General features: G+C 36.0%; 2 protein-coding genes across 2 annotated transcripts; both read left to right on the top strand.

The window, feature by feature from the left end:
- Positions 1-235: 235 nt before the first annotated feature.
- LOC115970402 lies at positions 236-787 on the top strand. The gene has a single exon (XM_031090042.1). The coding sequence runs from the start codon at positions 236-238 to the stop codon at positions 785-787; it is 552 nt and encodes a 183-aa protein (XP_030945902.1).
- Positions 788-6,420: 5,633 nt separating this feature from the next.
- LOC115970393 (DEAD-box ATP-dependent RNA helicase 50-like) lies at positions 6,421-11,358 on the top strand. The gene is made up of 5 exons (XM_031090034.1): positions 6,421-6,723; positions 6,805-6,868; positions 8,999-9,669; positions 10,990-11,184; positions 11,287-11,358. Exons 1-5 carry the CDS (start codon positions 6,421-6,423, stop codon positions 11,356-11,358), a joined length of 1,305 nt encoding a protein of 434 aa, XP_030945894.1.
- The last annotated feature ends 6,405 nt before the right edge of the window (positions 11,359-17,763 follow it).

Raw genomic sequence — 17,763 nt, 5'->3', positions numbered from 1 at the left:
CTAGTTATGTGATCAGGCCAAGGCGGTTTGGAAATCTGAGATCAGTTTTGCTGTGTTGTATAAGACCCATTTTAGGACATTCACGGACTTGTTTGAAGCGGTGCTGGGCAGAGGATTGGTCTTCCATGTGGCCTGGTTCTCCATGACTGCTTAGAGCCTATGGCAGAGACGTAATAGGCTTCAAGAAAAGCAACCCTCTTGGCCTCTCCACGAAGTTAGTATGCGTGCAAAAAATATGGTGATGGAGTACTTTGAGATACATAAGCACCCACCTAAGATTCAGCGGAGAGCTATCCCTACTCGTTGGCTACCTCCACCTGAAGGCTTGTATAAAGCCAATTTTGATGCAACCTTTTTTGGCAACTTGGGCATGGTAGGTATTGGAGTCGTTGTTCGTGACAGTGAGGGGGAAATAATTGTTGCCCTTAGTCAGAAGATTCGTGAACCTCATTCGGTGGATGCGGCTGAAGCTATAGCGTGTAGTAGAGCAATTGCTTTTGCAAGGGAGTTAAGTCTTTTCTCTGTGATTGTTGAAGGAGATAGCTTGCGGGTTGTTCAGGCAGTCACCAACAAAAGGGAGAATTTGACACTTTTTGATCATGTAATTAAAGAGATTCATGGTTCATATTCTAGATTTACTAGGATTAGTTTTCATCATGTTAGGAGGAAGGGCAACAAATTAGCTCATGCCCTCGCACGTAGAGCAGTTCTATTTGCTGACACTGATGTATGGGTGGAAGAACTACCCACTGATTTGGAGGATGTATTCCAAATGGATCTGTTTTGATTTATAAAACTTCGCTTACTTGATTCTCAAAAAAAAAAAAAAAAAAAGTTCCTCTAGTTTTTCAAAGATTGATGGACAACATCTTTAAAGACCTTGATGATTTTTGTATAGTTTATGATGATATCCTTATGTTCTCTAAAACAATAGAAGACATCTTAAAAGGGAATTTATAGGCTTAGTTTTAAATCAATTAGGTTTAAAACTACAAGAACATTTAATTTCTAAAATGAGAAATTTTTTGAAAAAATTGAAGATAATATACAATTATAATTTTTTTTATATAGAAATTCTTAACTATGGAGGAATTATATATATATATATATAATTTTAAATATTTCTACAAAAAGAAATCCCTCTCTCTTTTTTTTTTTTGGAAAAACTTAAAAATGTCTGATAAAACAATTCAAAAGAGATTTAGGGTATGTTTGGTGTGCTGTAATAGGTACTGTAATATAATAGTTATTCATATAATTTAGATATTCGATAGTTTGATTATATTTTGGTTATAGGAAATAATTATTCTTTATGAATAGTTATTCTTTAAAATGAGAAATAAATATTCATCTCTAAAAGGGTTGTAATAATTATTCCTTAGTAAGTATAATAATTTCTTAAATTAATATATTTCCAAATAAACAAACTTTCTATATGCACATAATAATTATGACAAAAAAAAAATCATCAAAATTTGGGCAAAAAGGTAATCTCAGTGGTAGTTTCAAATTTGAATCAATAACAACTAACTACCTATAATTTCTTATGAAAAATGTAAAATGTTATGGACGTAGCACTTCTCACTATGAGAAATGTTATGTTCTCAATATTTTCACAACAAATTCTAAGTGGCAAATTGTTACTGGTTGTTATTATTAGGGCAAAAAAGTAATCTCAGTGGTAAGTTCAAATTTGAACCAATAACAATTAACTACTTATGATTTGTTATAAAAATGTTGTGACTGTAGCACTTCTCAAATATTTATTCTCTCTCTCTCTCTCTCAAATTTCAAAACAAAAAATATATTTTTTAGAAAATATAATTATATGAGTAAGATATTTCCTAAAATATATCATAGGGTTATTCTAGTGTTACATCTCATAACCAAACTTATGAATAGGTTATTGTATCTCTGTTTTTAAGAAAGCTACGTGCTTCTCCTAGAACAGTAGAATAGTTGTCCCTTCTCTTAGAAGGTGAGTTTGTACTCCTTAAAATAACAAGGTTATTTTAAGGTTTGTTGGGTTTTTCTTTGTGGGGTGGGGAAACACTTCAGTGTTCTCTTTGCAATAGCTGTTTTTCAGTTCTTTTTGAATCATCTGGAGGATTTGACCTTAAATTAAACGACAAAGAAGTCCAATTTGAGGGAACAAGGTACAAGTTCAAGGGGGGAGAGAAGTCTTCACGAATAGAGTGCTAGACAGGTCTCCAACTCATAACCAGGTGCAGCGGAGAGTCAGGCGGATAGTGGAGGTCTGGTGGAGAGAGTCAGTCATTGTTGGCAATGGGCAGAAGCAGTGATGAGGGCATTGAAAGCATGACGCAGGAGGATTTTAATGTGGCTGATATGTTACACAATGTTTCAGTGTTTGAGCCGAATAAGGATTCTTTCCCAATCATAACTGATCCTATTAATGATCCTAACATAATGGAAGAGGGTAATGGCGCCATAAAGTCTATTCCAAATCAGATGCCAACGTCAAGACTCTTTGACATTCCAATCAAGGGGTTTAATGAGGGTGTAACGGGAATTAACTACAATTATTCTGATTTAAGTCTAAATAAGGAGGCAGCAATTAATGAGGATCTCCCTTCCCATGTTCAGCATGCAACATGGCTAGCTGGAGTTAGGGCAACACGGAAAAAAATTCACTCCTCCAATTCGAAGTCTACTACCAATAGTAAACCAAGAACCAAAAGGTTCATCCCTAGTGTGAATTACTCAAAATCCATGGGCCATACAGAAGAGGAGAGGAAAATTTATGGGAAGAGGAGTGGTGATGCTCATCTGGAGTTACCTTGCAAGTACAGGCAGCTTTCAAAAGATGAGAGTGACAAACTTTTTTCAATGGTGGAGGCTGATACTCAGCCCCACCAAACACAATGAGTTGCTTAGTCTGGAACTGTCGTGGGCTTGGGAACCCATGTACAGTGAACAAGCTTGCTGAGATGGTGCGGGCAAAAGATAGCAAGGCTAAAAGATGTGAAAAGGAAAATTTAGTTTGAAAACATGTTTGTATCGCCAATAACAAGTAAAGGTGGAGGTTTAGTTCTATTTTGGAGATCATCAGTAGATGTTTCAGTGGAGGGGTCGAATAAGAACCATATTGACATGATCATAAATAAGAACAAAGAATCTGAATGGCGATTCACAGGGTTCTATGGTGTACCAGACACTCAAAAGTGGATTGAGTCTTGGGATTTGTTGCGCACTTTAAAAAGGAAATTTCAAAGCCCGTGGCTGTGTGTGGGGGATTTTAATGAGTTGGTGAGAGGTGATGAAAAACTGAGGGGCAGTAGAAGAAGTCACAATCAAATGCAATTGTTTCGTGAGGCAATTGACGCGTGTGGTTTTATGGATCTAAAGTACACGGGTTCAAGGTTTACTTGGAGTAAACATTACAATTAGGGTCATTCAATTTGGGTGAGATTAGATAGAGCCTTATGAACAACAGATTGGCTCAACCACTTTGCGAGCATCAAGGTTGTTCATCTAACATGCAATACCTCGGATCACTCCCCATTATGGCTTGCTCCTAGTGGTATAGAACCCCCACCAAGTTCTAAGCCATTTCGTTTTAAAGAAATGTTGATGTCCGATAAAGGGTGTGGCAGGGTGATTAAAGCTGTGTGGAGAGGCTCTTTCCCTTGTGAAGCCGAAAGACAAGTGATAAGGAAAATAGAAAAATGTGGGGCAGAGTTAACACAATGGAGCCACAAGAACTTTGGCCATGTTAGGAGACAATTGATTGACAAAAGGAAATGTTTGCTTTAGGCCGAACAGCAAGTAATGCATGGTGGGAGTGATAACCGAGTGAGGGGTTTGAAAAAGGAGATTAATGAATTATTAGTGAAGGAAAATTTGATGTGAAGGCAGTAGGCAAAAACATTTTGGCTGGTTGATGGTGACAAAAACTCTAGGTATTTCCATACTAGGGCTACTCAAAGGCATTGTAAGAATAAGATTTTGGGGGTCAAAGATTCTTTAGGTGCATGGATCAATCAACCCGAGGGTATTACTGAAACTTTGACTACCTTCTATCAACAACTTTTTGAATCCTCCAACCCAACCTTAGGACTCAATTCAATGGTGAAGGTGGTTACTGATGATATGAATGCTCAATTGTCACAAGAGTTCATGGTGTGGGAGGTAGAAGTTGCACTGAAATAGATGGCTTCGTTAAAAGCTCTTGGCCCCGACTGTATGCCCCCTCTTTTCTACCAAAATTATTGGAGTCTTGTAGGTAATGATGTCACTAAAACCATATTGTCGTACTTAAATTCAGCCACAATTCCCCATCCCCTAAACCATACTTTCATAACCTTAATACCAAAAATAAAAAATCTCATGGTTGTCACTGATTACCATCCCATTAGCCTTTGTAATGTCCTTTATAAAATCTTTTTCAAGGTCCTAGCAAATAGGTTAAAAAAAATCCTATCCTCAATCATAACCGAACACCAAAGTGCCTTCACAAAAAATCGGCTGATCTTAGATAATATTCTTGTGGCTTTTGAAACATTGCATAGCATAAGTAATCATAATTCCAAAAAATCTGGTTTCATGGCATTGAAACTTAGACATGAGTAAGGCGTATGATAAGGTGAAGTGGTGCTTTTTGGAGAATGTGATGAGAAAATTGGGGTTTAATGAAAGGTGGATAGCCCTTATGATGGTGTGTGTTAAAATAGTCTTATACTTGGTGTTGGTGAATGGTGAACCGAAGGGATTGATTAAATCATCAAGGGGAATTCGCCAAGGCGATCCTCTATCACCCTTTCTATTTCTCTTGTGTACGAAAGGCCTTAATAATTTAATATTGAAGGCAGCAAGTGAGGGCTCCTTACATGGATTTGCATTGAGTAGAAGAAGTCCAAAACTAATGCATCTGCTTTTTGCAAATGATAGCTTATTATTTTGCAGGTCTAATATAAATGAATGTCAAAAGGTGCTTGATCTTCTTGCCTCCTATGAAAGCATGTCTGGGCAGCAAATAAATAGAGGCAAAACATCAATCTTCTTTAACAAATCTATCACTTTAGACATGAGGGCTGAAATCAAAGAAGCTTTGGGGGTGCCAGAAATTGTGTAGTATGATAAGTACTTGGGGTTGCCTTCATTTGTAGGAAAGAGTAAAAGGGCAAGCTTTGATTATATTAAGGAGAGGGTTTGGAGGAAGCTTCAAGAATGGGAAGAAAGTCTTCTATCACAAGCGGGGCGAGAAGTTTTGATTAAGCTAATGGTCCAAGCTATCCCAACATATACATGTGTTGTTTCAAGCTTCCACTAGGCCTTTGTAATGAAATTGAAAAACTTATTCGTGGCTTTTGGTGGGGACAAAGAAGAGATCGTAGGAAAATTCATTGGGTAAATTGGGAAAAAATATGTTAACCAAAATCCAAAGGAGGCATGGGATTCAAGGAATTGTCTTTATTTAATGATGCTCTTTTAGCCAAACAAATGTGGAGGTTGTTGCACAACACAAATTCTTTGTTTTAAAAAGTGTTTTAGTCAAAGTTCTTTCCAAATTGTTCTATTATGGAAGCCAAGGAGGGCTATGGAGGTTCATATGCTTGGAGGAGTATTTTGAAAGGTAGGGAGGTTATTAGACGAGGAGCGAAGTGGAGAGTGGGCAATGGAGAATCTATTAAGCTTTGGGGGGATAAATGGCTGCCTTCTTTGCAAAGCCCAAGCCTCCAAACTCCCCTCATAGTTGAACTACAAAATGCCAAGGTGAGTTCTCTTATTAATCACTCAACTCGTCAATGGAATGTTTAGTTGCTGCCTAACCTCTTTAGCCAAATAGAAGTGGACCAGATTGCACAAATCCCTCTGACCCATTCCACCTCAGAGGACTCTCTCTTTTGGCCTTATGTTCAGTTCGGCCAATATAGTACCAAGCCAGGTTATTATTTCCTCAAAACAGAAGCTAATATGGTGAACTCACGGTCCCCTTCCCAAGCTGAGCTGATGAAACCACTTTGGAAGAAAATATGGAGTTCATCAATGCCGTGTAAGATCATAAACTTTCTCTGGAGGGCTTGTAAAAATGCTATTCCAACTTTGAATAATCTGAAGCGTCGTTGCATGGTGGAAGATTCAAAGTGCTCTCTCTGTGCCCAACATGATGAGGATGTTATCCATGCCTTATGGTCTTGCTCGACCCTTGCACAGGTGTGGAATGAAGACCCCCAATGGAGCTTTAGAGGCCAAAACGTTTTCCATGATTTTGCCCATCTAATCAACCATATTTTTTAGTTGGGGTGTAGTGCTGAGTTGTTTGCTATGCAGATTTGGACAATTTGGTACTAAAGAAACAAAGTTAGATCAGCTCCACCAGGTTTCCCCCTAAATCAGATAGCGCAGCGAGCATATGAGGCATTACTAGAATATCGGGCTGCACAACCATGGCATACTATGGCAGCACCCACAGCCAGACAGCGTGCAAGATCGACTCCACCTCCTCCAGACTGGTATAAAGCTAACTTTGATGCGGCAATCTTCGATGACATCGGTAGAGCTGGTCTTGGAGTGATAATCTGTGACAGCCAAGGACTCGCAATGGCTGCTTTAGCTCAGAATGTTCAGTTGGCTAGCTCGGTGGTGGAGATGGAAGCACTAGCAGCCACACGGGCAGTGGAACTTGTTGCAAAAATTAGCCTTGATAGGATTATTTTTGAAGGCAACTCTAGCATTGTCATCAGAGGCTTAACGGTTCAGGTGCCAAACTTTTCTCCACTCAGCTTTCTCATAAAAGAGGCAAATGAATTGGCTAATCGGCTTACTCATGTAAAATTTTAGGATGTGGGTAGAGAAGGAAATAGTGTAGCTCATAACTTTACTAGGCATGCATGGCATGTCACAGGTTTTTCTATTTGGATGGAGGATGCTCTGTCCCTTTGTTTTAAAATATATTAGGCATATTTGCCTTCAACTTAATAAAAATCACATTTTTGTTTCTCAAAAAAAAAAAAAACCTTATGAATAGGTTTAGTTATTCCATTATAACACTTTTTATTCCTAATAATAAAGATTACCATTCATGTCGTAATTATAATTCAATGCATCAAACATACCTTTAGATGACTTACCTAAGATTTATTTCCTAAAAAATAAGATCAATCAAAACTTGAAATAAATGGGCCAAAATGGCCAAATGGCCATAAAATCGTAAGTATATAGTTAGTAGGCTCAGTTTACAAATATTATAACTTACTAGCATCTCGAGTCTCAAAGACTCGATCTTGGGTGTCAAAATTGAGTCTTTGAGGCTCGATTTTGTATTCTGATGTGGCCAAATCCCATGTGGCGTGTCCACATGGAAATCGAGTCTTAGAGACTCGATTTCCACATGGACACGCCACATGGGATTTGAAGCTCGGCTTTTGTATTCTGATGTGGCCAAATCCCACGTGGACACGCCACATGGGATTTGCACATGGATCTCGAGTCTCAGAGACTCAGTTTGCTAAAAGTGAAACCGAGTCTCAGAAACTCGATTTTGAAATGTACTAACTCTGGTCTTTTGATCATGTCTGGTCATGTCCCCCACAGTTGCAGCTGGTTTTGTCTGGTCTGGGTTTCTCGGGAGTCAGTAGAACCTTTGCAGTTTGCACATGCTCTCTCACTCATTGTAGGTTTCTCTAGTGTCATACCCATTCAGCTAGCTGTGGCCTTCCTCTCTTAGTCATTTTGATTACACATTCAGCAGCAGCTCTCACTATTTGTCTCTCTCTTTCACTCTCATACAAAACTCACCCCATTACAAACTTCAAATCAAACTCACCCTCCATATTTTCACATCCTCATGTCAAGTAAGGTTTCTCAATCTCTCTAGTTGTTAGTTACATACATATATATATATATATATATTGTTAGGTTTTTTTTATGGGTATGTATATCATGACTAATTTTTTTGTTTGGTTGATATTGTTTTTTATATTTTTGATAGAATGATTTGAAGGTTTGTAATGGGGTGAGTTGTGTGTTTAGTTTTTTTTTTTTTTTTGAGTATAATTAATGATTTTTTATTTTTTTTTATTTTGGAAACAAATGATAATGATTGAGTGTGTTTGTATGTGAATATGCAAATGTGGGGTTTGTAACAAGTTATATTTGCTAGGATTTTATATTTGCCCGTGTATATATTTGCTAGGATTTTATAAAAAGTAAAAAATATATTTAGGTATATATTTGTATTGTTAGGCTTTTATCATGACTATTTTTGCAAGTTAGTGTATATATTTGCTAGGATTTTATACAAAGTAAAAAATATTGTAGATATATATTTGTATTGTTAGGCTTTTATCATGACTATTTTTGCAAGTTAATGTATATATTTGCTAGGATTTTATAACAAGTAAAAAATATTGTAGATATATATTTGTATTGTTAGGCTTTTATCATGACTATTTTTCTTGTTGTTTGGTTTGATATTTTTATTTCTATTAGTTAGAGCTGAGTTGAATTTTTGTAATGGGGGTGAGTTAATTCTGCCTCATCTAAGGGAGGGCTCCAAAAAAGGCTAAATGATTTAGTTAATTCTCACGACTTTTTATAATTGATCCTATGGATATTGATACAGATGATGCTACCTCTCCTTTAAAGAAAAGAAAAGAAAAAAGATGGTGTTACCTCATAGGATATTCATTCTACTATCTGGAATGTGCAGAATCTGACATTGATTACTAACTAATATGCCTTATAATTCATATTCAATAATCAAACCTCAATGGTTGGACTCCAAAAAAAGAATTAACCAGAAAAGAGTCCAAAAAGGTCAAATCTTTGATGATTTTATTGTGCATGATTGAATTGTAAAAACTTCTACAGAGGTACCCTATGCATTGAACTTGGAAATGTTACTGATGAACTAGTGATTTTCTCATGCATACCATATTCTTTAATATTTATGCCATGAAACCTGTAAGACACTTCTTCCCCATTCCCCTCCTAATAACCCCACATTTGTTCATTTAATCCCATGCTCACATAGGTTGTATTGGTTTGACTGACACTGGTTGTGAGCCAGCTATTACAACCAGTGATTCTCCAAAAGCAAGCACGAGGGGGTTCAATGGAAATTTTGGAAGATTAAAAGCAAAGAGAGTGAGTGTTGTAGTCAAGAATACTCAGATGAAGCGAGATGTAAGCAAAAATGATAACAAACTATTTGTAGAAGATAGTTCATATGGCAAGTCTATCAGTTCACACCCTAAACTTAAAGATATTGGGAGAAAACATAAAGAAAATTCCTTTCGACATAGAGGAAGAGTTCCAAGAGCTTCCCAATCACAAGAACTCAGTGACATGGTACAAATAACAGGCACAACAGAAGATTTTGATCATTCTGACATGACCCCGAAACATGGTTTTGAACAACGCTTAAAGCATCCGACCACACCAAGTAAACCTTACAAATCTGACACTAAAACTCAGATATCAAGGATTTCAGTTCCAAGCTCTGCCAGCAACTTTAGAGGTTGGGGCAAGGGAGGATCCACACGCAACTTCAAATCTGAAGTGCCTGACCTTCTAAAGCAAAGGTGGAACTTATCCACTAACGATGGCTTCTTTAGTAAAAAATCCTTTAGAGATTTGGGCTGCAGTGAATTTATGATTGAATCTCTAAGGGGGTTGCATTTCTTGCGCCCTTCCCATATACAGGTACATCAACCTCATCTTCAATGTTGACCAAGTTTGAAACACACACACACACATTATCTTCATTAGAAGAATTTGGTTGGGCCATAATTCAGGTCCTATCCAATTCCAGAATTGTCAAAATCGTAATATTTTCCCACAAATTTACTTGCTTATTGTGAATGATCTAGTCTATGGCTTAATTCTACTACCATTCTTGTACTTGATAGTTTCTTACTTGCAAGTAACATTTATCTGACATTATGGTCAACTGATCTGTTGACTTGCCACTTTGATCGCCTTTTAATGTGATATATTTCATGATGTTTTTCTTCTTTTGCAATAGACCTGGATTTTCATAATTTTGGTTGTTGTAGTATTTGTAGGCAAGCAGGTATAAAGAATAGTATTAGTAGAGTTTCTCTTGTGTAATTCTATAATTGGATTGCACCCACCTTGGCCTTTTATTTAAATTCACTCAACACAAAAATCTTAGTTTTTTCATAAATGTCATGTTTGTATATTGTCTTCTGGTATTCTAATCAACCGATGGAAGCTAATAGTTTTTTTATTTGCTTAGATCTATGTCTATGGTGATAAACTGATAATCATATTGCATTCCAGTTTCTGGGAGGTTGTCATGTCAGACTTCTTGCGTCCATCTAGATAACTAATCATACGACTCTGGGAATGACAACTTTTTTTTTTTTGATAAGTAATGATTAATTATATTAAACTTGAAAAAAAGGCGAAAACAACAAATACAAGGTGTTCATGATGGTGAACACAAAAAAGCAGCAAACAAAAATAGCAGAAAAACTAATCTTAACGAACACAGCTAAGGGAAGAAATAAATTCCTGAATAAAAGTACAGTTAGAGGAACCCTAACACCTAGCCCATTCCAAAAGAGTACTTTGGCTAAGGGCTTGTAACTGATTAAGCGATTTTTCTAAAGCCTCAAAAGAGCGCCTATTTCTTTCCATCCAAATAACCCACATCAAGCAGCCAGGAACCATATTCCAAATATCCGAAGAAAATTTCCCAAGCCAGTTGTACCAACAAAACACCAAACTCTCCACTAAACCTGGCATGACCCATTGAATCCCAAAAACTTGTAACATTCGCACCCATTTAATGCAATATTATTATTTTTTAGAACATATGATAAACATATAATATTAATATAATTGGGATTAAGGCTCTGTTGAGTTGAATTGTATATGATACACATCTAATAGATTGGACTATGAACTTCATGTTGTTCTTGTAGAAAGTTATGCCCTAAAGCAGATTTTCTAAAGTTTGAGTGCAAATTATGCCTGTGTAATTATCTTGTTTGACAGGCCATGGCATTTTCACCTATTATTGAGGGAAGGAGCTGTATTATAGCTGATCAAAGTGGTTCAGGGAAGACATTGGCATATCTTGCACCAATAATTCAGCGTCTAAGGCAAGAAGAACTTCAAGAGCTTAGCAAATCCTCATCAAAAAGTCCTCGAGTTCTCATCATGGTACCAACTGCTGAGTTGGCTTCTCAGGTCAGTGCTATTGTGTTCGCTCACTGCTTTGCTGCATCTTTTTTTCATTTTAATTTATTTGGTTTTTAATGTTGTTGCTAATTTCTGTACATTGTTGCTTAGATGACAGTTGACCTATTATCTCATGGTTTATTGCCAGCTCTTCATTTTGTTTTACCTTGTCTCACTCTGTAAAAATAGTATACTGGTGCCTTTTGTATATGCAAATTATTTTTTTTGGATAAGTAATGAATTTTATTGATGCTAAAAAAAGTTATGTTCATGATGATGAGCACAAAGATTCTTTCAAAAATTACAATAAATTAGATAGAATATCTAAGAGAGTTTTAAAAGTAAAAATGGATTTACAATGTGTAAAACACTAAAACACAAACCTGAGACCAATCTAACAGGGTATGAATGAACAAGGGTCGAAGATGATCCAAAGGTCTTAACATTGTCAAACATATAGCTATTCCTTTCCTTTCACACTTTCCATATCAAACACGGTGGCAAAAGGTTCCTTATATTTGAGGAGTGTTTCCCAAACCAATTTCTCTAGCCAATTAATAGATCTTCAACAGATGATGGCATTACCCATTGAATCCCAAACATCTTCAAGACTTTACTCCACAAAGCACAGGCTACAAAACAATATATACTTCATATACTTTTGTATATTAAATGTTTTGTCTTTGCACCTTTTTTATTGGTCGTATACACTAGAACATTCTCCTTGCACCTTCCATCACTCTTACGGACCTCTGGAACATGTAGGCTGACAATAAACTTTAAATCTTGAAGGAAAGAAGTTTGCAAATTTTAAACTTATAGACAGGAAACAGAATCATAACCATGACTTTGTTAGTGTTAGATCTGATTTCTACCTCATTAGCCTGATTAGCTACCTTTCTCCTTAAACTTATTGGACAGTATTTCTTCTCTAGTAAATTAAGTGATTAAAGTTTCCCTAAACCCTAAAACAATACTATGTCATTGCTTGTGCTGGAATTGATTTCCTACTTCCAACTGAATGAGGGCCACACAGCCATAAACCCACCAAGTGCTTTCTAGATCCAATATTCTGGTCTCACAATAGTGAGATTTGGGAGGCCATTCCTCATTGTTTGATTTGGTGTATTTTGAGGGAGAGAAATGCCAAAAACGTTGAAGGATGTGAGAGGTCAACCTTAGATGTGAAATTTAATTTTTTGAGGACTTTGTTTGAGTGGTTCTTGGCCTTGGGGAAGTTTTCTTTCTCAAAATTATTGGAGTTTATTGATCATTGTGCTTTTAAAGCTTAGATGTATTTTTCATCTAGTATACCTCTTTGTACTTGATTTTCACAATTTTCTAATAAAACTTATTACTTATGTAAACAAAATAGTTCCAATATCTAGGTCTTTCATTCGCTACTTGAATGTATGGACTACTAGAAATTTACCAAAGGTCATCCCTGTCATTGATCAGATAGGGCTGCCAGGATGATTGGAAATCAAAGGACAGGAGATGGGATTTGGCAGATGGAATGGCTTTGGATAGGTAACTTAACAAAAAGAGTGAAAAGAAGCCCTAGATATGGCAGACTTGGGAAGTGGAAGTCATGAAACTTTCCCAAATAATAGTGACAAAGACATATTTGAGATTGAGACATCAAAATAATGGATTTCATCCATTACCGAGATGATACTCCAGTATTGAATATCATGATGTGATGTGATTGTGTAATATAATAGTATGTTGTTATAAATGTGTAGAGTTATTGGGTTTGTTATGTAGAATCCCTAATTCTATTTCCTTATAAGAGTATCACATGCCGCCTTGATTTTAGTGATTTTTTTTTTATTTTTATGAATCATTTGTTGGTTTTTGCATATAAGGATTTCATTGCAGTACAGTCTTCGTTCACATTACACTTTTTTCTATGTATGTTTTGTAGTGGCATTAATTATTTAAAAAAAATGTTTTGTAGTGAACCATCTCAATATCCTTCTAGTGGAAATAGAAATCTTAAGGCGTATATGTTGTATTAAGTTCTACTATGGGCCCTCTGCTTGTAGGGCAATTCAAGTTATTCCATAAAAAATTGGGAAGAAGAATGAATACCATAACTCTAAAGGCTGAAATAAGAAATATGACCTTCAATTTTGAAATTAGATTTTGAAATCAACAAAGTTCTCTATAAGGTAAATGAACAAAGTTCTCTATAAGGAATCTTAAGTAGACAACAGCTTTAAGCTACTTCTTTGATGCTAAGCATACATTGGACCACATATATTATGTTTTATAAATAGTGGTTTCATGCTAAGAAGTACGGTAATATGTAGAAGATGTGGAGAAGTTACCATTAGAATCAATGTAGCACTAGGAACATCGATGAACCTCCAAGTCACCCTTTTGAACCAGTCAAAGTACTGATGCTGTGGAGGCATATCACCAAGCACTACTTGACAACACCGTTGAAGGTGGTTACCCCAATTTATGATATGCAAAGCATGTTTCTGCATCCAATCAACGCCCACCTTCCCTCTCAAATCAATGGCATGAAGCACAGTGTCAGTGTCAACATCGCCAGGAATTTCTTGGATCATCCCAAATTGACGAACGACACGATCCGGTGTATGTATCTCTACTAGGTGGAAATATACAAGCGGCACCGTTGCCGTTCACATAGCCCTCCCTGCAACGCATCATAGCGGAAGGTCCTCAAAATCGGCTTCATACAGCTGCCACACCACCTACAGTAGCCCAAAAACAAGTACGCAACACATTAGGCAACTATGTTTATATTTCAAAGTTCACCAAACATATATCTTGTTCCTAAACATGTTAACATGTTAAACAAGGCATTTTCATACTTGGCTTGGCAACATTGAAGCTATTTGCTGGCAATACCTGTCCCTGAAGATGTGGGCAGGCCTGTTTTTCTTGTTTGGGACCCACACCCACCTATAACAATCAAGAACAAAGGATCAATATCTAGAACTTTCCTACTAAGATAATATCATGACTAAAACTATAATGTTATCACATATAACTGCTAAGATAATGTTATAGATATTTACTCAATTAATAATATCACTAGAATAAGAAACAATCCTTATAAGGTAGAGACTTACTTCAGGTACAGAGGACCACGCGCTGGAGGACCATAAGCGCCCACTGGCGGGCATAAATAAGGGAACCTGGCCCATATCCAATATTGGACCAACAGTAAGCACCCACCGATTTGACTAGTGTCCTTATGGCTTGCCCTGCATAGCTCTCGGTACAACCATGCAAGGCAAGCACTTCCCCAATTGTACCTTCGTGGGTTGCAAAGGTCTTCCAACTGCTGCACCCACATTAGATGCACTCTATCGCCGGATTTGTCCATGAATATTGTGTCCCCCAATAGCGCTAGGATATAGCATCGTGCGTACTTATGCAGCTCATCCTCTTCGACATTAGGCGGCAATGGATTAGCAACTTGCTCCAAAAGGCGTTTGATGAGAATCCTTTGGCCATTAAGTTCCTTATGCTGCTCTTGAGTTATAGGTCGAAAGCCAAGGAACTCCTCGCACACACTCATCCAATTTTTTTGTGTGCTCCCCATTACAACGTCACCATCAACAGGAAGCCCAAGAATCACCTCCACATCTTGCAATGTGATGGTGATCTCACTATGTGGCATGTGGAAGGTGTGAGTCTCGGGCCGCCATTACTCCACTAAGGCTGTTATTAGGCCATGGTCAAGCTCTCTACCCGGCTACCTCAGCAGTCCCTCCAAGCCCAATGCCTTAATGATGTCAACGACTCGATCGTCCACCATTGGCTCTCGGTTGGAGAACTCTTCAGTACGGCCACGGCAGGTAAGGGCCCCTGGATCCTACACAAAACGGATCCTTGGATTAACATATGACAAACGTCTGCATGTGCATTGTATGAATTAAATGCGTGTACATTTGACATAAATATTTACTGCTGTGTTGTACCTGCCCATTCCAAATAGCTTCTAACCGATGGGTGGGCTACAACTTTAAAACCGATGTGTCAATAGGGCTAGGCTGCATATGGTCAATCCGTCTAGCATTTGCAGCAGCCATACTGCACAAGAATGATAAGCAATTAGCACGTAATAGACAGGATTCAAAAAAAAAAAAAAAAAAAAAACCAAAAACAATCTAAGAAAAATTCTCAAAAAACAACTTATATCTGGCCATTACGTTATTTTCAAAACTTACTATCCAAGTTTATAACAAAACTCTAAGTTCATAATAAAACTTACTATCCAAAGTCATATAACGTAAAGAAGTCAAACTTTATTAATACTAGCTTTTTAATCCGCACTATGTGCGGGAGCCTTTTTATTTACATTTATTAGAAAAGAAATTTTTTTAATAATATTTAAATACACTTTTACCACGTATTAAACACCCAAGACATATCTCCATTTACAAATCTAATTACAAACACCATAGGTAGATACCAAAAACTAATTTAACCCAAATCTAATACAAATACTCAAAACAAAATTTATTTTAAACCCATTAAAACCAAATCTAACTCAAATATCTAAATCTAAAACAATCCAACGAAGTGCATTTGAAGATGCTGATTCAGCATCAACTAACTATTTTTTCTTTTGAATTCCAATGTACCTCTGCATTGCTTTTTGTGTGGTTTCCGCCAATCATGTCCCTTTTGTGAGGAATAAATATAGACCTTTGTAGATTCCGTTCAACCCCAACATTTATATATTGCACAAAGTAAATGTATCTTAGAAGCTTGATAAGAAACTATTAAAAAAAAATTATAAATGCATGTAAACCACAAAATTTGATCATAATCTATGTTTTTGTTTAAGCTACTTGAGGACATAAATTTTCTCAACCTCGTTAATTGTAGACACATATTCTCCATACTCTATCTATTCAATAGATGGTTAATTCAGTTTCACAACTCCTGCTAAACCATACTAACAAAGAAAAAATATTTCCTATTAAAGTCTAAACTCATATGCATTTTTTTAATGCATAACATACATACCAACCAAAAAACTACACAAAACATATTGTTTATAAACCAAATTATTAGCTGTATGTTAATGGACAAAGAAAATGCTAATTTTGAGATTTTGCTGAGAAATTATATATGAGCACTTTTAGTTTCTTTTCAAATGCAAGTTCAGTTACAAAAATGATTTCTTAATTCTTTATTATAAGTGGCTAAAGTAATATTCTACCAAAATTAAGCAAAGATATTGAAGAAAGAATCTTGTAATCTGCTAACATCTATCTAATCTTTCTTTAAAACAAAAAAGAGGGTTGAGAAGGCAAAGCATGGAACTAAGCAACTGACTGAAGAGAGTATACATCTCAACCTTCCCAATGTGGTTAGGAAACTATTACCATGTCCAAATTTCTAGTGTGTTAAGGCTTAGAAATGTTTATATGGAATTTATATATGTATTATGGAGGTTAAGAATTAAGTTTACTATTAAAATATTTCATATTTTCAATCAAATTTTAAGAGTAGAGTTTCTTCTCTATAACAGATCTAATTCAATATTAAACGGCAAAAATAATTTTTTACAACTGAGAACACGTGTAAAGGAATTACATATAACATAAGCAAATTGAAGATGACATGGGAAATTGTACATATTTAAGATCTATATGTAGCATTTGCCATAAAGCAATTAATTTATTCTATTGGCATCCTATATAACCCCTTAAGAGATCAAGATGACATATGAGAGATTTCCAGTTACCCTTAACAGAACAAAAAAATCATGAGAAAGCTTTAAAACAAACAATGGTAACAATTACATAGCTTTGAAAACAAAATTTGTAGATTTTACAGTGAATTATCTGCATGTAAGCCTCCTTAACAATCACCTATTCTAGAAAAACAAACCTCGATTACCCAAATACTCAAAACAACACCAAATCTAACGCAAATATGCAAAACCAAACCAATTCTAAACCAAATACCTTAGTATATAAACCCAAATCTAAAATCAAACCTGAATTAAAGCCAATCCGGCCAAAATACTCAAGCCAAAAGGGATTTTAAAAAGGGACCTTTCAGAAACAACAGACCCAATAAAAATCAAGTTTTAAAATAAAACTTTGGTGTGGTTTTGATTATTAAAGATTTGCCTTTTGAGTGACGGAGCAAATCTTCATCTTACTCTAAATGAGAAGGAAAATTTAAAATCAAAGCAACCCAAATATGCAAAATCGATTCTAGATACCTAAAACCAATTTATGCCAAGCCAGCTAACCTAAACAAAACTTCTAACCAAAATCCCATAAGCAAAACTAAATCTAATCCATCTATTTAAACTAATTAAACAAAACCATTCCTAACCGAAAAACCTAAATCATAACCAATCAACCAAAATACCCGAATCTAAATCATAAATAATGCCCAAATGATTCTAAAAGAAATTTCACTGAATATGACCTATACCCATTCTTTGACTTTATCATCCTGTTCTTTCATTCTTCAACAAAATTAAAAAATTAAAGAATTGAAAAGCCTTCCTTCCATAGAGATTCACATTCCTAGTTATATAGATTAAGGGAAATTCCTAATTTACTTTTTCATTCCCAC

This window comes from Quercus lobata, chromosome 2 (genome assembly GCF_001633185.2).
Source record: "Quercus lobata isolate SW786 chromosome 2, ValleyOak3.0 Primary Assembly, whole genome shotgun sequence".
Taxonomy (NCBI): domain Eukaryota; kingdom Viridiplantae; phylum Streptophyta; class Magnoliopsida; order Fagales; family Fagaceae; genus Quercus; species Quercus lobata.
This window is presented reverse-complemented; position numbering and strand designations above follow the sequence as displayed.

What these genes read in the sequence shown, in the direction of transcription:
- LOC115970402 (XM_031090042.1), top strand. Translation starts at nt 236, where the DNA reads ATGGTGATGGAGTACTTTGAGATACATAAGCACCCACCTAAGATTCAG.
- LOC115970393 (XM_031090034.1), top strand. Translation starts at nt 6,421, where the DNA reads ATGGCAGCACCCACAGCCAGACAGCGTGCAAGATCGACTCCACCTCCT. An exon ending in TCAGAGGCTTAACGGTTCAG is followed by an intron (nt 6,724 to 6,804) that starts GTGCCAAACTTT and finishes GTAAAATTTTAG; the next exon opens with GATGTGGGTAGAGAAGGAAA. An exon ending in CTGCTGAGTTGGCTTCTCAG is followed by an intron (nt 11,185 to 11,286) that starts GTCAGTGCTATT and finishes ATTGTTGCTTAG; the next exon opens with ATGACAGTTGACCTATTATC.